The sequence below is a fragment of the Lepidochelys kempii genome, chromosome 6, assembly GCF_965140265.1.
Source record: "Lepidochelys kempii isolate rLepKem1 chromosome 6, rLepKem1.hap2, whole genome shotgun sequence".
NCBI lineage: Eukaryota > Metazoa > Chordata > Testudines > Cheloniidae > Lepidochelys > Lepidochelys kempii.
Genome location: NC_133261.1, coordinates 12611673 through 12636362, shown reverse-complemented (window position 1 = coordinate 12636362; position 24690 = coordinate 12611673). Strand labels below are relative to the sequence as shown.

The 24690-nt window shown below is 54.6% G+C and overlaps 1 protein-coding gene across 3 annotated transcripts in view; it reads left to right on the top strand.

Moving 5' to 3' along the window:
* The window catches only part of SPTB (spectrin beta, erythrocytic), a 133897-nt gene that overhangs the window by 53430 nt on the left and 55777 nt on the right, over positions 1–24690 (top strand). For 2 of the 3 annotated variants that reach the window (XR_012159281.1, XM_073346701.1), the window contains exons 3-16: positions 800–951; positions 2301–2474; positions 3815–3906; positions 4454–4534; positions 4939–5054; positions 5984–6096; positions 10392–10579; positions 11459–11576; positions 12860–13018; positions 15032–15334; positions 15948–16098; positions 17138–18008; positions 18553–18690; positions 23885–24641. Coding sequence is in view for 2 of the 3 variants with exons in the window: in XM_073346701.1 (XP_073202802.1) it covers positions 800–951; positions 2301–2474; positions 3815–3906; positions 4454–4534; positions 4939–5054; positions 5984–6096; positions 10392–10579; positions 11459–11576; positions 12860–13018; positions 15032–15334; positions 15948–16098; positions 17138–18008; positions 18553–18690; positions 23885–24641 (3413 nt within the window). In the remaining variant the exon portion in view is untranslated. Of the gene's footprint in view, positions 1–799; positions 952–989; positions 1844–2300; positions 2475–3814; positions 3907–4453; positions 4535–4938; positions 5055–5983; positions 6097–10391; positions 10580–11458; positions 11577–12859; positions 13019–15031; positions 15335–15947; positions 16099–17137; positions 18009–18552; positions 18691–23884; positions 24642–24690 lie in introns of those variants that run through there. The other variant, XM_073346702.1, reaches the window with a different exon arrangement.

Sequence of the window (24690 nt, the reverse complement as noted above, 5' to 3'; positions counted from 1 at the left end):
GCATCACTTTCCTTCTCCATGAGGGGGGACCAGCGTGCATCTTGGGAGATGTAGTCTGAGCAGGTAGCCTGGACGATAGAGTACCTGAACAACTGCTCCTGGGAAGCAGCATGCTGCATTTACAAAATTGGAATGTTTTGGTTTTTAGCCAGCATTTTTTGGTATTTGAATTTCTACAGAAAAATCAAAAATTTCCTTGCTAAGGTTAAGCGGTTACTTGATCGCTGCCTGTAAGTAACTAAACGAGGAACAGAAATGTGGTAATGGGCTCTTCAATTTACCAAACAAAGGCCTAACATGATTCAGTGGCTGGAAGTTGAAACGAGACAAATTCAGTCTGGAAATAAGGTAAATGTTTAACAGTGAGGGTAATTTACTGGAACAATTTATCCAGGGTTGTGGTGGATTCTCCGTTACTGGCAATGTTTAAATCAAGACTGGATGTTTTGTTAAAAGCTCTGCTCTAGGGATTATTTGGGGGCAGGTCTCTGGCCTGTGTTATCCAGGAGGTCCGATGAGATTATCACAATGGTCCCTTCTGGCCTTGGAATGTAGGAATCTATGAAGTGTGGTGTATCATGGCCTCAGTTCAGGGAAGCATTGAAGCACAAGCTTCATGCATAGGTTTTGAGCATGTTCTTCAAGCTAAGCGCATGCCTATGTGCTCTCCTGAATGGGAATGCATGCCTGACCCAGGGCCCAGGTCCGCGGGGCTCGGGGCAGTTGTTTCTCTGCTCCCTGTTCTGGGGTGCTGGTGCGGGACTCTGCAGTGGGGCGGTGGGCCTTTCTCCCATTGCAGATGAGCGGGAAGCCGTGCAGAAGAAAACCTTCACCAAGTGGGTGAACTCACACCTCGCTCGCATGACCTGCCGCATTTCCGATCTGTACATGGACCTCCGAGACGGGCGGATGCTGATCAAGCTCTTGGAAGTGCTTTCGGGAGAGCCCCTGGTGAGTTCCGTTCCTTCTTCCCCTCTGCTGGGCCTTGTGACACAGGTCACACCTACTGTGCCGAGCCTTTCCTCTGTTGTCGAAAGAGGCAGTGTTGAAAGGTGGCTGTCTCAGAGGGCGCAGCAGAGCCGGTCTGGAAATGCTTTGCTTTGCTGCAGAGAACTTCGACATCTCGGTGGAAAACCACAAGCAGAAATATTTGGATTTGGAAACACCGCCGCAGTGCCATGTGGGAGTTGTAGTCCAGGTGCCCCACACTCCCCTTCTCTCCTATGTTCCAGGCTCCGCGGTGGGACTTCATCCCGAGGATGCACCTTCGTCTCCCGTTTTGGGGTGGGGAGGCAGTGCATCATGGGAGTCCCTGTCTGTGGGAATCTAGGCCTGGGTGGAAATGACCAGCGGCTCCATCTGTCAGTGGAGGAGCGTTCCATGGCCTCTGAGAGATGGGTGGGGAGGATTCTCCGCCCGGGATCCATGGACAAATGCCTGCCCCACAAAAGCCACCCTCAAGCTGGCCCCTTGCGAGCAGCCTGAGCAGAGCGGCCAAGGAGTGACGAGCAGGAGTGCAGGTGGTCAGTGCGTGTGAACGTGCCCTGGAAAACATTCTCTCCTGGGCTGTGTGTGCCCAGCCCTGGCCCCGCTGCAGCTTCCAGCGCCGGGCTTGCTGCTTTAAACTCTCTGGGCCAGAGTCCCTGCTGCAGCTACGGAGGAAGGTGGCGGAATGGCCTCTTGCACGGCCCCACATGTGGCTCCATGCTGGGTTGGCCCCAAAGGCTGCTTGAGCCAACTCCGGCCGCCAGTATTTGTCCCTGGTGGGAATAGCCAGAGGGCAGAGGAGTCCAGGCGCAGGCCCCTCCCATACGTCACCATCTGAGCTGGCGGGGGGGTTGAGGTGAGTGCTCTGCCCCATCCAGGATCCTCCCTCAGGACTGGGGCGGGTGTTGCTTTGCACCAGCAGTGTGGCTGGCCGCATCTCCTCAGCCCAGGATCAGGCCCACTGTCCATAGGCAGAAGCCCCTATAGATCTGGGCTGAATCCCTTTGTTCAAAGTCTGAGGTGCATACAAGGACGGCAGGGGAGGGCTCCAGGCTGCAGGGAAGGGGGTGACCGAGGCCAGCAGTGATGCGTGGGTGCAATACATTCTCTAAGCCACCTGGGAAGGGTGAGTTCTGACGGGAACGGAGCAGGGAGGGCTGCGCCAGCCTGTTTCCTCTGCCCACCCAGGTTAGTTTCTAGGCTCTGTATCACACTGGCGTCTGCCCGCTCCAGCCGACTGGGGGGCACTGTTGCACCAGGCCTGGTGGCTGCGTGCGCCCTGGGTGACTGGCTCATCATCTGTCGTCCCCCAGCCCAAGCCCACCAAGGGGCGGATGCGCATCCACTGCCTGGAGAACGTGGACAAGGCGCTGCAGTTCCTCAAGGAGAAGCACGTGCACCTGGAGAACATGGGCTCCCACGACATTGTGGACGGCAACCACCGACTGGTGCTGGGCCTCATCTGGACCATCATCCTCCGCTTCCAGGTAGGCCTGGCTCTGAGCCCAGCTGGAGAGCAGGGCCATGGGCACATCCCCGGCTATAGCTTTTGGCGGCCAGGCTGTGCTGTGTGCAGGGAGCCGGGGGCACAGAATGAGGGGCGCTAGGCACCCGTTTACTCCCTTGTGCCAGCTCCCCGTTTCAGAGAGGGAAGCGGCCTTCGCAGAACTGCCTCCCCATGCCCGTCCCTTGTAGATGGACACGAGTGGGAGGGAGGGCAGCTGGGAGGCAGGAGCTGTGGAAGCTTCCTAAAAGTGGGGGGGCCACTGGCACCTGAAACATGGCCCCACCCTCGTGTTGCCCTGTCCCCCTGAGGCCCCGCCCCTTCCCCCTGAGGCCCCGCCCTTGCTCTGCCCCTTCCCACAAGGCCCTGCCTCCTACTCACTCATCGTGCCCCCCCCTCCCCCGCTCGCCCTTTTGGCTGGTAAAAAGTGCGTGGGGGGGAGGGGGGAGACAGGCCTTCCCTGTTCCGGTGCCGCTGCTGGGAGGGAACCTCGTCTCCCATCCTGTGAAACCTTTTGAGATTTCAGGAATTTTTCCCATCCCAAATCGGGGCAAAGAGTCCAAATTTTGACAATTTTCACAAACCGAAAAGCCAAAAAACGGCCCTGAACCAAAACCGTCAACACGTTTTGTTCCATCTGGACCGTTTTCAGTGAAACAGAAAGGTTTTGTGCACTGTCACTAGCTCTGAGTTTCCAAACAAAACGTCCTTTCGAGCCACAAATCCGAAACCTCTCAAATGTCGAAATGGGACCCAAGCTGTTTCCCAATTTGTTTTTCTTTTCTTAAATGTGTTTTTGAGTTGAGAAATTCGTCGCCTCCCTCCAGCCCGTCCCTGCAAGATGGTTCAGTTTTGCTGGATCAGCATTTTTTTGACAAAAAATTCCAATTGTTTTGTTAGGAAATTGCTGCCCAGGGCTGCCCCCGGGCCGGCACAGCAGGGGTGTACACTGCACCTGGTGTGGGGCTGGCGCAGGGGGCCAGGCTGAGTCGCCGTCTGCTTGCTGAGCTGCTCCCGGGGCAGAGCCCTGGTAGAGCCCTTGAGGAGCAGGGAGTGTGGGCGGGAGGCAGACAGAAAGTCCTGCCTGTAAGGGGTGCTGGGCAGAAGGGAGAGCTGGCTTCCCAGCCCTGGGGTGCTCAGGACACAAAAGTCTTCTGCCTCTGCCAGCCTTTCCTGGCGATTTCAAATCCCAGGACCTCCCGAGTAGCTGGGCACATATGAACCTAAGACGGCTAGACAGCTCCTGCCTTGGGGGAAGCCCCTGTGCCGTATCCCGACGGTAGGCTCGGGTTCATTCTGGAATGCTTTTTGTTCTTCTCTCAGATCGAAGACATCATCGTGCAGACTCCGGAAGGCCGCGAGACGCGCTCTGCCAAGGAAGCGCTGCTGCTCTGGTGTCAGATGAAGACCGCGGGGTACGAGCCAGCTAATGCTAGGAGCTAACAAACGTCCCCATCCCAGCATCAACAGAAGCAGACCGGCCACACGAGTCTGGCTTACGGGATCCAGCATTTTCCAGTCCAGGCTGCTGAATCAGAGCAGCATCTGGAGTTCCTATAATCTAATGGGCACACGAATCCCATTGGCACCAGCAGGCGGGGTATACATCTCTCGAATGGTCTAGTGGCCCTCTGGCTTGCTAGGCGCGTCTGGCCTTGCAAGAAGTTCCTGGCAGCGTAAGAAGTACATGGTATCTGGGTCTAGTGCTGAAAAACATGGTAAGGCTGGGATCTCCCACGTGGCCCCCTCTGGGATTCAGGCTCCTGGCTCCCCTTTGCTTTTGGTAGGTTCTTCTGCATTTCCATGCACGTATCTGAGACAGCACTCTGGCCCTGCTTCCCACAGCCTGCGTCCATACAGCACAGGGGGGAAGGCCAAACACCCATCTAGACCTGCCTTTTAGTAGCCACACCCAGCTCAGTGCTTGGGCTGGAGGGTGAGTGTTTCCTCTTTGTCATGCAGCTATCCCCACGTTAATGTGACCAACTTCACCTCCAGCTGGAAGGACGGCCTGGCCTTCAATGCCCTGATCCACAAGCACAGGTAAGAGCCCCATCACCACCCTAGCTAGCTGCTCTCCTCTCACCAACCCCTTTTCCCGTCATTAGGGTGGGCTCCGGGGCTAGGATGGCCCAGTGGTTTGTGCACTGCACTGGGACTTGAGAGACCTGGATTCAGTTCCCTGCTTTGCCCCACATTTGCTGGGTAACCTCGAGCAAGTCACTTAGGCCCCGTGCCTCAGTTTCCCTTCTGCCCCGTGGGGATAATAGCCCTGCCCTGCTGCCGAGGAGATGTGTTAGGGACTGTGAGGCGCCCAGATACTGCACTGCTGGGGGCTGGAGAAGAACCCAGAGAGCTGCCAGGCTGTCAGCTTTGAAAGTGCCTTGCCACACGTCGTTTCATTCCGCTCACCTAGTGCAGACCTTAAAGTTCCTCTGCACTATCAGGTCCGACTTGATCGACTTTAAGAACCTGGAGCATTCGAACGCCCGGCACAACTTGGAGCATGCCTTCAGCGTGGCAGAGCGGCAGCTGGGCATCACCCAGCTCCTCGACCCGGAAGGTAAGGGCCCCCTGGCTCCCATGTACACCCCCTCCCGCCCCCCGAGGTTACTGCAATGCACTCGACTCTGTCTCACCCTGCCCTCGCACAGGGTCGGAGCTGCATGGCACAGCTTAGCGCCAAATATTAAAGGCCACCTTAAAAATGAAACAATGCCTTAGTTATGTGTCAAGTGCACCGTCCCCCATCTGCAAGTTCCTGTGATGCTAGGGAGGAAGTGTGGCCTAGTGGGTAGAACACTGGACTGGGTCGTTGGGTTCTATTCCTGGGACTGGTGGGTGACCTGGGGCAAGTCATGGCCCCGCTGTGCCTCGGTTTCTCCATTTGTAAAAAAATGGGGCTGATGCTCTGCCTGCCTTTGGAAGGCGCTTTGGGCTCTACAGAGGACACGTGGTAGACAAGAGCTGGGTGCCATTGTTAGTTTGTAATCTTTGTATGAATGTTCTGCACAGGGCGCATGAGTGCTTCTTTTAAAAGCTGCAGCCTGCCGGTGCGCTGTAAGTTTCCCGCTTGGCCTTTTTAGAACAAGTGTAAACCCAAGACGAAGTCAATGGGCTTCCCAGAAAGGATCACTTTTGGTGAAATCTTTTATCAGAACAATGGCAGGAATTTCACGTTTACCACAACCCTGGGTTTCAGGGAAAGGAGATCTTGCAGCGGTGTTTTCGAGAGAGGTTTTGCTTTTGAAAATGGGCCGCTTTCAGATGCTGTGCCATGGAATGTTCTCAGGGTTGTTTTAACTCACTTTGCATCTGCCATCGCGTGTGGGTGACTCCATCCCAGCGGGATGCTCAGGCACACACGACTGGGGATGACGGTTTAGTGTTAGGGCTCGGTATCGGTGCATCACAAGGCTACTGCTCACAATTTCAAGCCAGCACTTTTGTCCCAAAGTCCTTCACTGCTTTCTCGCCTTCTCTGCTGTGCAGATGTCTTCACGGAGAACCCCGATGAGAAATCCATCATCACCTATGTGGTGGCGTTTTACCACTACTTCTCCAAGATGAAGGTTCTGGCGGTGGAAGGGAAACGGGTTGGCAAGGTGAGCTCGGAGCCCTTACATAAGAACGGCCATACTGGGTCAGACCAAAGGTCCATCCAGCCCAGTATCCTGTTTGCCGACAGTGGCCAATGCCAGGTGCCCCAGAGGTAATGATCAAGTGATCTTTCTCCTGCCATCCATCTCCACCCTCTGACAATCGGAGGCTAGAGACACCATTCCTTACCCATCCTGGCTAATAGCCATTAATGGACTTAACCTCCATGAATTTATCCAGTTCTCTTTTAAACCCTGTTATAGTCCTGGCCTTCACAACCTCCTCAGGCAAGGAGTTCCACAGGCTGACTGTGCACTGTATGAAGAACTTCCTTTTCTTGTGTTAAGCCTGCTGCCCATTAATTTCATTTGGTGGCCCCTAGTTCTTATATAATGGGAACAAGTAAATAACTTTTCCTTATTCACTTTCTCCACACCACTCATGATTTTATATACCTCTATCATAACCCCCCTTAGTCTCCTCTTTTCCAAGCTGAAAAGTCCTAGCCTCTTTAATCTCTCCTCATACGGGACCTGATCCAAACCCCTAATCATTTTAGTTGCCCTTCTCTGAACCTTTTCTAATGCCAGTGTATCTTTTTTGAGATGAGGAGACCACATCTGTACGCAGTATTCAAGATGTGGGCGTACCATGGATTTATATAAGGGGGCAATAAGATATTCTCCGTCTTATTCTCTATCCCTTTCTTAATGATTCCTAACGTCCTGTTCGCTTTATTGACTGCCACTGCACACTGCGTGGACGTCTTCAGAGAACTACCCACGATGACTCCAAGATCTCTTTCCTGATTTGTTGTAGCTAAATTAGCCCCCATCATATTGTATGTATAGTTGGGGTTATTTTTTCCCATGTGCATTACTTTACATTTATCCACATTAAATTTCATTTGCCATTTTGTTGCCCAATCACTTAGTTTGGTGAGATCTTTTTGAAGTTCTTCACAGTCTGCTTTGGTCTTAACTATCTTGAGCAGTTTAGTATCGCCTGCAGACTTTGCCCCCTCACTGTTTACCCCTTTCTCCAGATCATTTATGAATAAGTTGAATTGGATTGGTCCTAGGACTGACCCTTGGGGAACACCACTAGTTACCCCTCTCCATTCTGAAAATTTACCATTTATTCCTACCTTTTGTTCCCTGTCTTTTAACCAGTTCTCAGTCCATGAAAGGATCTTCCCTCTTATCCCAAGACAACTTAATTTTCGTAAGAGTCTTTGGTGAGGGACCTTGTCAAAGGCTTTCTGGAAATCTAAGGTCACTATGTCCACTGGATCACCCTTGTCCACATGTTTGTTGACCCCTTCCAAGAACTCTAATAGATTAGTAAGACATGATCTCCCTTTACAGAAACCATGTTGACTTTTGCCCAACAATTTATGTTCTTCTATGTGTCTGTCAATTTTATTCTTTCCTATTGTTTCAACTAATTTGCCTGGTACTGACGTTAGTCTGTAATTGCCGGAATCACCTCTAGAGCCCTTTTTAAATATTGGCATTACATTAGCTGTCTTCCAGTCATTGGATAGAGAAGCTGATTTAAAGGACAGGTTACTTACAAACCATAGTTAACAGTTCCGCAATTTTACATTTGGTTTGAGCCTTCTCTTGTGCCATGACCTTCCATTTCTTCTTTTCAGGCTTCACTGAGCTGAAAGCCATTATGTAAGTTCACAGAAAACATATAAAATATGCACAAGCAATGGAAACCAAGCAGACCCTACCAAAACATAGCTCTGGAGAGCTGTATCACAGCACCTCCTCCACAGGGATCTCCCAGGCCTGCTCCAATTTAGATCAGAGACATGTCCTTAATTCAAAGGGCCAGGTCCCCAGCTGGAGTGAATTAGCTCCTTTGGAGTAAGTGGGTGCACGCCAGCTGAAGGTCTAGCCCAAGACGTTGATACAAAGCAGTGTATGCCAAAGTGTGGTACACACGAGCTCTTGCGTCTTCTAAGGGTTGTACAAATCGGTACTTATAGGGCATGAACCAGCTGCCTCTTAATCTCCTCTTGGATAAGCCAGCAGAGGCTCCTCGTGCTAGCAGGAGGCAGAAAGGCAGAAGGCGAGCCCATAGCAGGGTGTGGAATCTAGATAAATCCGGGCTAGAAAGAAAGTGCAAATTCTTAACAGGGAGGGGAGTTAAGCAATGGAAAATCAGACCCAGGGATGGGATGGAATGGGATGGGACGGGGTACTGGGTTCTCCATCACTTGGTGTCTGTAAATCCAGGCTGGATTGTATCTCTGAAAGCCCCTCTCTGGCTCAACCCTGAGTTCTTGGCTAGCCCAAGGATCACTGGGAGATGCTCCCGGGCATCGTCTGCAGAAGTTCAGACTGGATGCCCTGAATGGGCCCTACTGACCTTTAAGGCCTATGAATCTGTGGAACAGCATGTTCCTCTTTAAGGCCCGGCCCCACCCCCCCGCTGTAATGATGCTGCCTTTGGCAGGACACAACTGAGAGTAGCAGTTCAGGACAAATTGCTTAGAGCAGGGCAGTCACAGCCCAAAGCTGGGTGTCCTTTATTACTAAGGCACACCAAACCAGCCAAACAGAGAGGACTTCGGTTTTACCCCACTGGCTAACCAAAGTGATACAAGCAATTCCCTCAGATACCCCAGTTCCCTTGTATCACCGCCAGCACCACTCCTTATGGGGATGAATAGTTATGAAAACCAATACCGCAGAAAAAGAAAAATGGCTCTCCCGATCCCAAAGGACCAAGTCCCAGACCCAGGTCAATATACAAGTCGGATCTTACCCACAAATCACGCTGTTGCCAATCCTTTAGAATCTAAAATCTAAAGGTTTATTCATAAAAAGAGAAATACAGATGAGAGCTAGAATTGGTGAAATGGAATCAATTCCATACAGTAATGGCAGAGTTCTTGGTTCAGGCTTGTAGCAGTGATAGAATAAACTGCAGGTTCAAATCAAGTCCCTGGAGAACATCCACAGCTGGGATGGGTCATTCAGTCCTTCCTGCAGAGCTTCAGTATAGCAAAGTTCCTCCAGAGGTAAGAAGCAGGATTGACGACAAGATGGAGGAGCTGCAGCTGCCTTTTATAGTCCTTTTGCCACATGGCTTGTGCTTCCTTTGTTCCAAATACAAGCCACCCAGCACATGGCATGGAAAAACCTTAGCGTTCTGTGCATAGGCATGTCCCTGCATGCCTTGCTGAGTCACAAGGTGTTTATGACTTCTCTCAATGGGTCGATTGTACCGCTGATGGTCCTTAGTGGGCCATCAAGTTGGCTAGGCAGTGCTGATGCCAACTTGTCTGGGATGTCACTCAGAAACATAGCACAAGTTTGAAATACAGACAGCATAGAGCCAATACTTATAACTTTAAATACAAAAATGATACATGCATAATCATAACCAGCACATCATAACCTTGTCATAGACACCTTAGGGGACCTCCTTTGTACAAGATTTGGTGCCACTATATGACCTTGGTTGCAACAATGATCTCTTCGGTCACAGTTCATGTCAATAACGTCACACCCGCCAACAGCACTTTCCATCCCCCTTGTCTCGAAGCCCCCAGGGCCCTAACTCAGTCTCTTCTCCCGGCTTTGGAAGCCAAGGGGTTAGGATGGGGCCTGGCCAGGAAACACCAATTCCCTTTTGTGAAAAAGATCCCAGTTTCGGCATTTGTTTATATTCTACAGCAGCACAACAGCTAGCCCCTTCGGCAAGGGCCACGAGAAAACGAAAGGGAGCGAGAAAGAGAGAGAGAGAGAGACAGCCCCAGCCCAGCCCAGCAGGCCCTGGTGGTCAGGGCTCTGGCCTGCGATGTGGGGGGCCCAGCCCTGGCCCAGCACAGCCTGGTGGTCAGGGCTCTGGCCTGCGATGTGGGGGGCCCAGCCCTGGCCCAGCACAGCCTGGTGGTCAGGGCTCTGGCCTGCGATGTGGGGGGCCCAGCCCTGGCCCAGCACAGCCTGGTGGTCAGGGCTCTGGCCTGCGATGTGGGGGGCCCAGCCCTGGCCCAGCACAGCCTGGTGGTCAGGGCTCTGGCCTGCGATGTGGGGGGCCCAGCCCTGGCCCAGCACAGCCTAGTGGTCAGGGCTCTGGCCTGGGATGTGGGAGGCCCAGCCCTAGCCCAGCCCGGCCTGGTGGTCAGGGCTCTGGCCTGGGATGTTGGGGGGCCAGCGGTAGCAGTATGGCCCGGTGGCTCCCCTGTGTACCCTCCCTGGGCACATGCACCCAGAGAGGGTCCCTTCATGCAGGAGCACAGACGCTGCCAGTGTTCATTGTTCTCCTCTGCTTTTCGAAGGTGATGGACCACTTGATGGAGACGGAGAGGATGATTGAGAGGTACGGAGGGCTGGCCTCTGACTTACTAACCTGGATCGAGCAAACCATCACCGTTCTCAACAGCCGCAAGTTTGCCAACTCCCTGATGGGGGTGCAGCAGCAGCTGCAGTGTTTCAGCACCTACCGCACCGTGGAAAAGCCCCCCAAGTAAGCAGCTCCTGGGTTACGCAGCCAGCTCTGCTGTACTTGCCGTCACTGCTGTCTTTAAAGTGTTCTTCATCCATCCCGCTCAATGAGCTGTACAAAGGAGGTAGCCTTATCTGCATGGTCTAGGTGGGGAAACTGAGGCACTGAGTGACCATGACCCCCACAAGGTTGCAGCACAGGTTGGTGGCAGAGCTGGGAATCAAACCCAGCTCTACTTGACTCCCATGCCAGTGCTCTGCCCACTAGACCATGCTGCCTCTCTTAATAATGATTCTTTACTGAAACGAAGTCCAAAGCAGTGGTTCTCAACCTTTATGGGCTCAGGATCTGTTTGTAACTGTTTATGGCCTGTCATGACCCAGTAAAATAGTCTGGGGGTGGAGGCTGTGGGGTGGTTTTGGTCACATCCTGCCCTCCAGGGGTGTCAGGGTTTGGGTCTTGCCCGCACTCACCCCACAGTGATGGCTCCTGCAGCTCCTGTGCTGTGGGGCTGGCTGGGCTTGAGTCTCCACTCCAGGTGTTACCACCTCTTCTCTGCACCTGATCCAGTTTGCATTCATCTTTCTTGAGTCTGGGTGACCAGAACTGGTCACACTATTCCAGAGGAGGCCCTACCAATGCCTCACACAGTGGTACATTATCTATCTCCTGTGGAAACACATGTAAGTTCACCCCATAATCACCCAGATGGTCTGCCTTCTGGCTTGCCTGGCCCTGAGCCCTGATCAGCCCGCCTGTTACTGACACCAGATGCCATAAGCGCTGTGGGGACTGAGCTGCCAGGGGCATGAATTTGGAACATGCTGTCCCTCAGTGATGGCATGAAAGGGACTGGCTCGGTCCGCCCGTTGTCTATAATCTCTCCCTTTCACCACGCAGGTTCCAGGAGAAGGGGAATCTCGAGGTTCTGCTCTTCACCATCCAGTCCCGGATGCGAGCTAACAATCAGAAAGCGTACACCCCTCATGAAGGGAGACTCGTGTCCGACATCAACCGGGTACCTGGCACTCCTGCTTCCCACCAGCATCGGGGGTTTAGGGTGGGGGTTCGTGGTCACTTCAGGGACGGCTGCACTGCAATCAGAGGAGTGACTGCACCTCGTGGTGACGTTCTCCAGCCATAGGCGCCGACTCCGTGGCTGCTCCAGAGCTGGAGCACCCATGGGGAAAAATTGGTGGGTGCTCTGCACTCACCGGCAGCCAAGCTCCCGGGCCCGCCCCACCACCCCAGCTCACCTCACCTCTGCCTCCGCCTCTCCCCTAAGCGCCACGTCCCTGCTTCTCCTCCCACCACTTGCCACCGCAAAACAGCTGTTTCGCAGTGTAACAAGCTGTGGGAGGGAGGGGGAGAAGCAGGAACGCAGCGCACTCAGGGGAGGAGGCGGGACAGGGGTGGGGATTTGGGGAAGGAGTCAAATAGGGGCAGGGAGGGGGCGGAGTTGGGGCAGGGACTTTGGGGAAGGAGTAGGAATGGGGGTGGGGCAGGATGGAGCTGGGGCAGGGCCGGAGCCAGGAGGGTCAAGCACCCACCGGTGCCAGGAGAAGTTGGCACCTATGTACCCAGCCAGCTTTGATCTAGCAAATAGCAGCAGAGGAGTGGCAGTATAGGTTGGCCTGGGTGGGGACACACAGCCCATGCTGCTTCCCTGCTGTCTGCACCCAAGCTAGCTAGATCCAAGCTACACGTGAGTTCTGATTGCAGCGTAGACAGGTCCTGAGATGCAGTCCAGAATGGGTGGGGGGCCTCCCCCCCACGTTGTCCTCACTTGCTGACCACACTCTTTGGCTATACTCCGCTTTGGATGCCCGTTTTGCAGCTCGCCCATTGCCCCCGGTTGTCGCCATACACCCAAGGGGAAGGGCCAGTTGGCATTGCATGCAGCAGAGCACTTAGCCCCCTGCTCAGGACGCACGCTGCAAGCTCACATTGAAGCCAGGGGGACTTAAACAGGCGCTTAACATTACGCGTGTGCTTCCCTGGATTTCCTTAGGGCTCAGCGATCGTTTCCCATGTAAATACAGAGATACAGTATAGATTTCAGTGCGGCTACAAGGGAGGGGAGATCTCACCCCCCGGGGCCGGCCGGCACTTTGCTGAAGCAGCAAGAGGCCCGTGGGGCCAAAGGCCATTGGGGGAGACAGCCAGCAGGGGAGCAGAACGCTTTCTGGCTGGTGCTGCAATGGGCTGTCTGTAGGGACCGTTATTAGCCCTTTCTGGGCCTGCCAGCTGGTTTCGCATGCCCGGTGGCACCTCACTCTTTCCTGTGATGCCTCTGGGCAGGCCTGGGAATGGCTGGAGAAGGCGGAGCACGAGCGGGAGCTGGCCCTGAGGAACGAGCTTATTCGGCAGGAGAAGCTGGAACAGCTGGCCAGGCGCTTCGACCGCAAGGCGGCCATGCGGGAGACGTGGCTGAGCGAAAACCAGCGCCTGCTGGCCCAGGTATGGGGCGCGGGCTGTGGGTGGGGAGACACAGCATGCCAACCCTCCCAGTTTCACCGGGAGTCTCCCAGAATCAGGCCCTGTCTCCCAGAGGCTACTGCAGCCAGACTGGGAGATTTTGGGCACTAACAGTCCGGCAGCACAGTGGGACGAAGGCAGGCTCCCTGCCCTCCCTGGCCCCGTGGCACTCCCGGAAGCAGCCAGCACCAACCCTGCGGCCTGAGGGGGAGGGGGTCTCTGCGCACTGCCCCCGCCCCAAGCACCAACTCCACAGCTTCCACTGACTGGGAATTGCTGCCAATGGGAGCTGCGGGGGGTGGTGCCTGCGGGCAGGGGTGGCGCACAGAGACTCCCTGGTCCTGCCACTAGGAGCCGCTGCCAGAGGGATGTGCCAGTCGTTTTCAGGAACCGCCCAAGGTAAGTGCCGCCCCCCTCACCTCCTCCCACACCCCAACCCCCTGCCCCAGCCCAGAGCCTGCACCCCTCACCCAAAATCCCTGCCAGAGCCTGACCCTGCACCCCCTCCTGCACTCCAAACTCAGCCTGTAGCCCCCTCCCACACCAAACTCCCTCCCAGACCCTGATCCCTCACCCCCTCCTGCACCCAAACTCCCTCCCAGAGCCTGCACCCCGTCCTGCACCCCAACCCCCTGCCCCAGGCTCAACCCGGAGCCAACTCCTACACTCCAAATCCCTTGGCCCCAGCCCAGAGCCCGCACCCCCCTCCCGCACCTCAACCCCCTGCCTCAGCCTGGTGAAAGAGAGTGAGGGTGGGGAAGAGTGAGCAAGGGAGGGATGGGGGGGCTGGAGTGAGCAGGAGTGGGGCCTCAGAGAAGGGGCGTGGCATGGGTGGGGCCCTGAGGAAGGGGCAGGGCAGGGGCAGGGCAAGGGTGTTTGGGTTTGTGCCATTAGACAGTTGGCAGCCCTACACAGTGGGCCAGACCTGCGGCTGCCGTACTCTGAAGGCGGTGGGGTTTTGCTGATTCGCAGCACCCTGCGGGGGAAGGTGGGGAGGGGGTGTGCTGTGACCTGCAGCGACTGCGTAGCAGTGAGCACAGAGCTCCGGAGGCCGTCTGTGCAGAGCTGCTCTTCCAAGCAGAGCGTCGCTTTACCCCACTTCTCCTCACGACCCTGCCTCCACCCTTTGTCCTGCGAGCAGTGCCCGGCTCCACTAAGGGCTGGCTCCAGCTGCTGCTGCGCATGTCCCAGCCGGGACTGACCCAGGGTCCTCCGAAACGAACCGCAAGCGCAGCTACTGTGGGAACTAAAGGTCTGTAACTGGGCTGGAACAGCTCATCTCCTCGGTGGATCCAGCCCGGGGAGGGACCTGGATCTGGAGCCAGGCAATTATTTTGTACAATTATTTTGTATTTTTGTACAAAAATTGTACAAATTTGTATTTTGTACAATTATTTTGTACATTTTTTTGGGAGAAAAATGCAGATTTGGCGGGTGGAAACGCCACATTCTCGACACATTTAAAAAAAAATCTGGAAGAATTGAAACTTTTTGATTTTCTGATTCTAAACGACCTTTGGTCTTCATATTTTCTTAAATGTATATTTAAAAACAATAAAACCATGTTTAAAAATAGTCCAAATCGAAACGAAGCGTTGAGAAAAAACATAATTTTCGGAGCAGCCTAAAACAATTCCCTCCCCCACGCCTGGCCGAGTTTTCAGAATTGCTGGCAAAAGGAGAAGTCCGTTGTCTGCCCAGCTGTGCAGGTAACACATCCTCCCCCGTGGGTCCCACCCAGACCCCACTCCCCCTTGGAGCACGGGCCCCTTGCTCTCTGCGCTGCACACGGATACGTAAGGGCAAGGATGGGGCCTGGAGGCACGTTTGGGGCCTGTCCACGCTCCTGCTGGATAGAGGTGCAGGCAGCTGGACTCCCGACCAGTGGGGTTTGGAGACTCCGTTCCCATTAATGGCGTTGGGAAGCCCACGCCCCGCTCTCTGTGGCACGGCTGCAAGGGGGGGCTGTGTCTGACCAGGGCTGTTTCTGGACAGGATAATTTCGGCTGCGACCTGCCAGCGGTGGAGGCTGCCAAGAAGAAGCACGAGGCCATCGAGACGGACACGGCAGCCTACAAGGAGCGGGTGCAGGCCATCGAGGAGGTGGCCCGGGAGCTGGAGGCGGAGAACTACCACGACATCAAGCGCATCAAGGCCCGGAAGGACAACATCCTGCGGCTGTGGGACTACCTGCTGGAGCTGCTCCACGCCCGGCGCCAGCGGCTCGAGATGAACCTGACGCTGCAGCAGCTCTTCCAGGACATGCTGCACGGCATCAAATGGATGGACGAGATGAAGGTGAGGCCGGGGGGCTGAGCAACGCCAAGGGTGGGAGTGGAGCCTGCTACCCATGGCGGCCGGTGGCCTAAGTTCCTTGTAAGCTGCGCGACGGAGCTGCTGCTGCCAGGGAGAGATGCCTCTCACCCGGCCCCAAGCTGCTGCGGCTAGAGAGGGCTGCGGGGGAGTCCTCTCTTCCCACTGCAGCTCCGGGGCAGCGTGCACCCCAAACTGCTGATTCCCGGCCCCACCCCAGAGCCCGCACCCCCAGCCAGAGCCCTCATCTCCTCACACTCTAACCCTCTGCCCTAGCTCTGAGCCCCCTCCCGCACCCCAAACTCCTCATCCCCAGCACCTTATGAGCTAGGGGCAGGACTATTATCGCCCCCTTGGGGGAAACTGAAGCATCCGGGGGTTCAGTGCCCAAGGGCACACAGCAAGTCAGTGAAAGAACAGGGAGCAGAACCCAAGTCTCTAGAGCAGGGGTCTGGGAACCACAACAGCCAAGCAGGCCCCGTGGCATGGGCACAGCATGCTGCAGGCGAGGGCCGGGGAAAGGAAACGTAGCTTCTCTTTCGTGTCATCAAAACCAGGGTAAATGATTAGCCCTGCCCTCTCGCCTTGCTCTGCGTAGGCGCGGCTCTTGTCGCCCGAGTTCGGCAAGCACCTACTGGAAGCGGAGGACCTGCTGCAGAAGCACAAGCTGCTGGAAGCTGACATGGCTCTCCAGGCGGAGAAGGTGCACGCCGTGAGCGCAGCGGCCCTTGCGTTTGCCAACGGCGACGGTAGGTGGAAGCGGTGAGCGACGCATCTCATGCCTGTGGGACCGGCTGCGGAGGGCGAGGCTGGGAGAGAGCCCATCAAAGGGACCCCTCTGCGGGCCTGTCATCACACTCTCACTTCTCCTCAATCCTGCCCCATGCCAGCCCTCGGCTTGTTCTGCCTTTCCCTGGGTGCCTCGGCTTTTGTCTCTGGTGAGGAGGTGCAGGTCCCAGGGCCGAAAGCCGGCTGTGTTCTTACTTCCCCAGGGCAGGCCAGTGCATCGAAAACTCGCTTGGCCAGAGGGAGCACGGCGAATGGGAGAGGGCCTGGAACTAGGGAGACTGGGTTCAGCACCTGGCTTTGCCGCGGGCTGCATGATGTCAGCACGGCACTTAGGGTGTGTCTACACTGTAACTGGGAGGTGGGATTCCCAACTCCGTCAGTGCACTGGCCCTGCAGGTGGAGGCTATCGGCACCCTAGCCCTGCAGGAGGCCAGCCATCAGGGTGCGCTAGCCCTGTGGGCGGGCTGGGGGGGGTGACCGTCAGGGCGCGCTGGCCCTGCCGGGGGGGGTGGCCGTCATCGCGCCAATTTTGCTCAAGCTAGCACCTAAAAACAGCAGTGTGGCTTGGAGCGGATGCGGGGTGGGGGAGGCAGGCAGGGTCTCCCCCCCAGATTTGCTGCTTGGCTTGTACTGAGCATGCTCACACAGACTGAGCATGGTCAGTAACACTGCTGAAGCCGGCTGCCACCACTCCACCACCCTGGCCCCCCGCTATGGGTAGGGCAGGCACGGGTCACCACAAGTACCTCTCCCAGCGCTGGGAATGGCCCCTCCCCGCTGCTGTGTAGTCACAGCCTTAGTCTCTCTGGCCCCCGCTGTGACATGGGGATGACAATTGGTAGGGAGAAGCGGCTGTCTGTGCCTTACCTCGAGAGAGCTCTGCCCCGCCCGGGCGGCAGGAGGGACGGGATGGCTGTTGAGATCTAGAGAAGAGGCCTCCTCGGTGATGGATTTTCATTCTTTAAAGCTGCCTGCAATTCTGTCCCCTCCCCCGCGCAGGCTATCGGCCGTGCGACCCCCAGGTGATCCGGAACCGCGTCAGCCACCTGCAGCTGTGCCACCAGGAGCTGCTGTCGATGGCCGCCGAGAGGAAGGCTCGCCTGGAGCAGTCCAAGCGCCTGTGGAAGTTCTTCTGGGAGCTGGACGAGGCGGAGAGCTGGATCAAAGAGAAGGAGCAAATCTATTCCTCCTTGGATTACGGGAAAGACCTGACCAGCCTCCTCATCCTGCAGCGGAAACACAAGGCCTTTGAGGACGAGCTGCAGGGCCTAGGCACCCGCCTGCGTCAGACCATCCAGGATGGGGGAGACATGGTGGCCCAGAAGCACTTCGGCTCCTCCAGGATCCAAGGCAGGACGGAGGAGGTGAAGGCGCTGTGGGCGCAGCTCCAGGAGCTGGCCTCGTTCCGCAAGAAGAACCTGCAGGATGCCGAGAGCTTCTTCCAGTTCCAGGTGGACGCGGACGACCTGAAGGCCTGGCTGCAGGATGCCCATCGCCTGGTGTCCAGCGACGAGGTGGGCCACGATGAGTCCTCCACGCAAGCCCTGGTCAGAAAGCACCGAGACCTCCTGGACGAGGTGGCGGACAACAAGAGAGTGATGGACAGCCTGAGCCAGCAGGCCCAGAGCTTCCCGGCCGAGCTGCGGGGCGCACCGGAGTTCCAAAACCGGCTGCAGGCCATCCAGGCCCTCTACGCCGAGGTGGTGTCCCTGGCTGAGCTGCGCAGGCAGAAGCTGCAGGATGCCCTGGACCTCTACACGATCTTCAGCGAGACGGACGCCTGCGAGCTCTGGATGAGTGAGAAGGAGAAGTGGCTGGAGCAGATGGAGATCCCAGACACGCTAGAGGACTTGGACGTAGTGCAGCACAGGTACCTGGGCTACCACCATCGGGGACAGCCAAGGACCCCCTCCCTCTGCCCCCCGACCCTAATCCTGACCCTGACCTAGCTAGATACATGTAGGACCTGGTTGTGAAGCACAGATGGTCCCTTCAGGGGCAGCCTCTCTTTATTCCAGCGCGTCATGCTTTGCCCCTTCCGGCAGTGCCCAGGGTTTGGAAGGGGGTGTGTGGCTCCTAGCCCCCTTGGCTCCCTTCTTTCTGTGCTCAGCAGCGGGCACGGAGCCTTGCTTTATGTTCTACGGCCCCAGCCCCATTCCTAGCCCACCCCAGCTCTGCTCACGAACCTTGCATGTCATCGTCAGCGTTAGCACTGCTGCTCCATCTGCCGGTGCTGGTGCAGGGCTCTGGGCACTTTGCCCAGGGTGCGTGTGGCACCAGAGGGAAGGCAGCGGAGAATGCCTTGTGCCCTGGGCCTGTGCCCCGCTCAGCCAGGGAGGGGACCTTAGGCACAGCTGCTGCGGAGTTGGGCAGTCCCGGCGCTGCCCTGCAGATTGCTGCCTGTGTGATTGCAGGTTTGACATCCTGGATCGGGAGATGAGCACACCAGCCTCCCAGATTGACGGCATCAACCGCGCAGCCACCAGCCTCGTCGAGAGCGGGCACCCGCGCAGCGGCCGCATCAGGCAGTGCCAGGAGCGTCTGAACGCCAGGTATTGCCCCACCCCTCTGCTGCCCAGAGAGCGGTACTGCCAGCGTGGAGACCCACACTAGCTGTGTCCCGGGCCTGCCTGTCTGGGACACGGACGTCTGGATGCTTCACAGTGATCCTGTCCCCAGGAGCTGCATATTCAGTGTGTGCTCATGCTAAAACCACAGTGGGCGTCCCATCCGGATGCTGGCTGCATTAACTCTTTGCTAGGATCCCCAGGACCAAAGAAGATATATTAGAATCGGAAAAGGTACAGAGAAGGGGGGAAGGGAATGATGAGGGGTATGGAACAGTTTCCAGAGGAGGAGAGATTAAAAAGACGGGGACTTTTGTTAAAGAGACAACTAAGGGAGGTCTATAAAATCATGACTGGTTTGGGGAAAGTGAATAAGGAAGTGTTATTTACCCCTTCACGTAACACAAGAACTAGAGGTCACCCAATGAAATTAACAGGCAGCAGGTTTAAAACAAACAAAAGGAAGTACTTCTTCACACAACACGCGATCAACCTGTGGAACCTCTTGCCAGGGGATGTTGTGAAGGCCAAAAGTATAACAGGGTTAAAAAAAGAATGAGAGAAGTTCGTGGAGGATAGGTCCATCAATGGCTATTAGCCAAAGTGGTCAGGGATGCTACCTTATGCTCTGAGTGTCCGTAGCCTCTGACTGCCAGTCAGTGGGACTGGACACCAGTGGATGGATCACTTGCTATATAACCCCATATAAATCCATGGTGGGCCCACATCTTGAATACTGTGTGTGACGGGTTGGACCCCCCCAATCTGTGATGACACCTGATGTGCTGGGGTCCCACTGGTTCCGCCCATTCCACCAGCCTGGGTTTCCTCACCCTGTCCTAGCTGTGCCAGGCCCTTAAGCCTTCTCCAGCACACACACACAGGTAGGGACACACGCAGCTGCCAATGGACACAGAGACACTGAGATCAGCTCTGTGTGGGAGGAATCGGCTCAGGGATTTACCCAGCACTCATGTGCACACCCCCTCTGGGGAGTAAACCCAAAATAATATTGGCTTGTGCTGTATAGAAAAATCTGCCCTTTGCCTCAATGTGGAAAGAGATATGCACAGCTTCTTCTCCCCCTCCATATGAATTGCACAAACTGAGTTATGTTATAAATAAGAAATAAGTTTATTATTAACTACAAAATGTAAATTTTAAGTGATTTTAAGGGATAGCAAACAGAACAAAGCAGATTACTGAGCAAGTAAGCTTAATACACTAAAGAAACAGGTTACACATAGTAATTTCTCACCCTAAATGTTGTTTAGGCAGGTTGGTAGAGTTTCTGCAGCTCAGAGTTCCAGTTATGTCTCTTTACGGGCTAGATCCCTGTTCTCAGCCTGGACTCACCCCTGCCTTTCCCTTCAGGTGTGTCAAGGTTCCTTCCTTGCTCTGAACTCTAGGGTACAGATGTGGGGACCTGCATGAAAGACCCCCTAAGCTTATTTTTACCAGCTTAGGTTAAAAGCTGCCACCAACAAAGTGTTACACAAAGAACAGGGGAAGTGCCCACTTGGAAACATCTCCCCCCCCAAAATATCCCCTCAAACACTGCACCCCCTTTCCTGGGGAAGGCTTGATAAAAATCCTCACCAATTTGCATAGGTGAACGCAGACCCAAACCCTTGGATCTTAAGAACAATGAAAAGCAATCAGGTTCTTAAAAGAAGAATTTTAATTAAAGAAAAAGTAAAAGAATCACCTCTGTAAAATCAGGATGGTAAATACCTTACAGGGTAATCAGATTCAAAACATAGAGAATCCCTCTAGGCAAAACCCTTAAGTTACAAAAGACACAAAAACAGGAATATACATTCCATTCAGCACAACTTATTTATCAGCCATTTAAACAAAACAGAATCTAATGCATATCTAACTAGATTGCTTACTAACTCTTTACAGGAGTTCTGACCTGCATTCCTGCTCTGTTCCCGGCAAAAACATCACACAGACAGAGAGACCCTTTGTCCCCCCCCAAGCTTTGAAAGTATCTTGTCTCCTCATTGGTCATTTTGGTCAGGTGCCAGCGAGGTTATCTTAGCTTCTTAACCCTTTACAGGTGAAAGGGTTTTTCCCCTGGCCAGGAGGGATTTGAAGGTGTTTACCCTTCCCTTTATATTTATGACAAGATGTTTTTAGCAGTCTTCCTTCCTGAGCAGGCAGTGGAGGAGAATCCTGAATGCCTTCCTTCCCAGCCTTAAATAGGCAGGAAGCCTTTGTTTCCAGAGGAAAAGTACCAGCAGTGTCCAGGTGTACCAGGTGACATTATCACATGACCTTGCAGTGTCAGGGCACCCATGAGACAAGGTTTATTTGCAAGTTCCAGAGGAAGGAACTCCTGGGAAGCTGGGGGATCCACATCTTTGAAGACTCATTGTCTTTTCCTAATGGCCCATTAAGGCTGATTGCTTACTGTCTGGTGCACGTTTCTCAACCACATACCCACACAGTTGTAATGGTTACATAGACAGTATTCCTAACTTTGGATATAGAAATGATACATGCATACAAATTGGATAAACACATTCAGAAAATCATAACCTTTTCAATTATACCTCCCATGACTCATTTTGCATAAAACATATCTTAGTTATGCCATATTAATATCATCACAATATTTCTATGAAGAATATGGGGTGTAACATCACACTGTGTGCAGATGTGGTCACCCCATCTGAAAAAAGATATACTGGAATTGGAAAAGGTTCAGAAAAGGGCAATTATTTTTGAAAAAATTGAAATTGAAATAATTTAAGAAAAATTATTAGGGGTATGGAACGGCTTCCGTATGAGGAGAGATTAAGAAGATTGTGATTTTTCAACTTGGAAAAGAGACGACTAAGGGAGGAGACTGGTGTGGGAAAAGTAAATAAGGAAGAGTTAATTACTCCTTCTCATAACACAAGAATTAGGGGTCACCAAATGAAATTAATAGGCAGCAGGTTTAAAACAAACAAAAAGTATTTCTTCACACAATGCACAGTCAACCTGTGGAACTCCTTGCCAGAGGATGTTGTGAAGGCCAAGACTATAACAGGGTTCAAAAAAGAACTAGATAAGTTCATAGAGGATAGGTCCATCAATGGCTATTAGCCAGGATGGGCAGGGATGGTGTCCCTAGCCTCTGTTTGCCAGAAGCTGGGAAGAGCAACAGGGGATCGATCACTTGATCATTACCTGTTCTGTTCATTCCCTCTAAAGCATTTGACATTGGCCACTGTTGGAAGACAGAGTACTGGGCTAGATGGACCATTGGTCTGATCCAGTGTGACCATTCTCATGTGTAAACTTTATATTTATATGATGCTCTCAGTGCCCAGCACCAGAGAGAGACACCGCTCAGAGGCTGCTCTCATGTGACACCAACAGAGTTTCTGATTTTAAATAATAATCTCCCTTCTTGAGAATCCAAATGTTTCCAGTTCCTGACAAAGCCAGCCCCAGGCAAGAGAGGGGTCAGGGAACATTTTCAAACCCCCATTTGCAGAAGTGACTTAGGAGCTTCAATCTCGCTGAAGCCAGTGGGACCCAGTCACTTCTGAAAGCTGTCCCCAGCCTGACCTATGCTTGCAGAACTCTTACAGCCCAAGGGCCGCGATTCCCAGCACGCCGCCCGGTCAAACAGGGAATGGGCACATAGAGTTCAGAGCCAGAAGTGACCATTTGATCGCCGGCTCTGACCTCCTGCACAGCATAGGCCGGAGAATTTCATCCCGTTGCCCCTGTATTGACTCCAGTCACTGGTGTCTGGCTAACATGTCTTCTTAAAAGGCTTCCGGTCGGATATGAAGACATCAGCGATGGAGAATCCACCCCTTCCCTTGGGAGTTTGTTCCCATGAGTAACCACCCTCCCTGGTGAACATCGGTGCCTTATTTCTAATTAGAATCTGTCTTGCTTTAACTACCAGCCACTGGTTTTTCTACCTTCCTCCACTAGATTAAGTACAGAATACCTTTCTGTGTCACTCAGCGCCAGCGTATACAACAGCTGCATGAGCTCAGACTTTGTGGCATTTTCCTGTGTGCTCACAAACTCTGATCCGCACAACTCACTGAGGTCAGAACCAGGTCTGAGCAACGGCAGAGCTGCTGCAGTGCAAATGCCTCGTCCTCCAGGGGGACTTGGCTCACCAGGACCCGCCCAGTGCTGGCACATTTCGATTAGAGAGGCAACTCGTCCAGTATTAAGCCGAACAGGCCTCTTTTTGAAAGGTTTGTCCCCCTTTCGGAACCGGGACAAGACCGGACGCGGCTTTGTCTGGTATTGGATGGGGGAGTGCCATTCTGCCCCCTCTGGCTCTTAAAAATGGCCTCCCTGTGCAGTGTGACCTCGCGTGCACCATCACGCCAGCAGGGGTGGCTCACTCCGTTCCCGTAGGTACTAAAACATCTAGCCTTCCAGGAACGTGTGAGTGGCCACCTTCATCTCGTGTGCTTTGCATGGGGCCGAGCCCGGTGACTGATGCAGATGAAGGATGGCATGTGTAATAACCCAGAGTTGATTTGGGGCAGGACAGTGTATCTCAGCGAGCCCCGCCTCCATTTTCCTGGCCATTAGCAGACAACCAACCATCCGGATTTTGATGCCTCTGTTTTTGAGAGCCCAACCTGAGAAGGGACTGAAGTGATTTCACACAGGGCTGAACTCTCCCACTCTGCAAATCAGCCCTTTTCAGGGTTCTCCATTTCAGCCCTGTCTTCTCCCTCAACTCCCCCAGCTCAGGATCCTCACAGGCTGAGAGGAAGGGCAGGAAGGCCTTGGAGGCATGGCCAGCTGGGATGGGGTGAGGGGCTGCCAGACTCTCTGTCAGGGTCTGGCGTTGCCCTTTCAAATCAGGAGCGTGGGTGGCCTGGCTTCATAGCAGCCTGTGGGTGGGTACCCCTGCAATCCCTGGCCATGCTTTCTTCCCAGCCAGCACTGCCCCACTTTGGGGACAGCCCTGGCCCAGCAGAGTAGGGTTGGGGAGTCTCTGGGGCTGGTGCCATCCCTGCCAAGACTGCCAACGCACACCCAGTACGAATCGAGTTCCTACAGAGTCTGGGTTTGCAGACACTGCCTGCTCCAGTCAGAGAGCGTCTGAATCCCTTCTCTCCCTGTCTTTGCTCCTTGGCGCTCTCACAGAGGGCGGGGCTCACTCGTGAACCAGGGGCTTCTGCTGTGTTCTCTGCAGGTGGCACGTCTTCCAGGAGAAGGTGGGGCAGCGGCGGAAAGCGGTGGACCTGGCGCTGAGCCTGCACAATTACTGCGTGGACTGCGAGGAGACCCGCAAATGGATCTTGGACAAAACCAAAGTGATCAAATCCACCCAGGACATGAGCAGAGACCTAGCAGGCATGATCGCCATCCAGAGGAAGCTGTACGGCATTGAACGCGACTTGGCCGCCATCCAGACCCGGCTGGGGGTGCTGCAGGAGGAGGCCCAGCGGCTGGCCGAGGAGCTCCCTGACCTGGCCTCCGACATCTACAGCCGGTTGACCGCCATCAGTGGCCTCTGGCAGGAGCTGCAGAGGACGCTGCAGAGTCAGGAGGCCTCGCTCGGGGAGGCCAGCAAGCTGCAGAAGTTCCTGCAAGACCTGGATGACTTCCAGGTCTGGCTGTTCAAGGCGCAGCAGGCCGTGGCTTCGGAAGAGGTGCCCAGCTCCCTGGCCGAGGCGGAGCAGTCCCGGCAGGAGCACGCCGCCGTCAAGGAGGACATCAACCGGCACGAGGGTGACTACCATAGCATCAAGGAGATGGGCAAAAGGGTGACACATGGGCAAACAGACCCAGAGTATCTGCAGCTGCAGCAACGGCTGCAGGGCATGGAGATGGGCTGGAGCGCCCTGTGCAAGATGTGGGACAGCCGGGGGAAGTTCCTTGCCCAGTGCCTGGGCTTCCAGGAGTTCCTCAAGGATGCCAAGCAAGCCGAAGCCATCCTGAGCAATCAGGTAGGGAAGTGGCTGCATCTGTCTGTTATGATGATGATGATGTGCATCA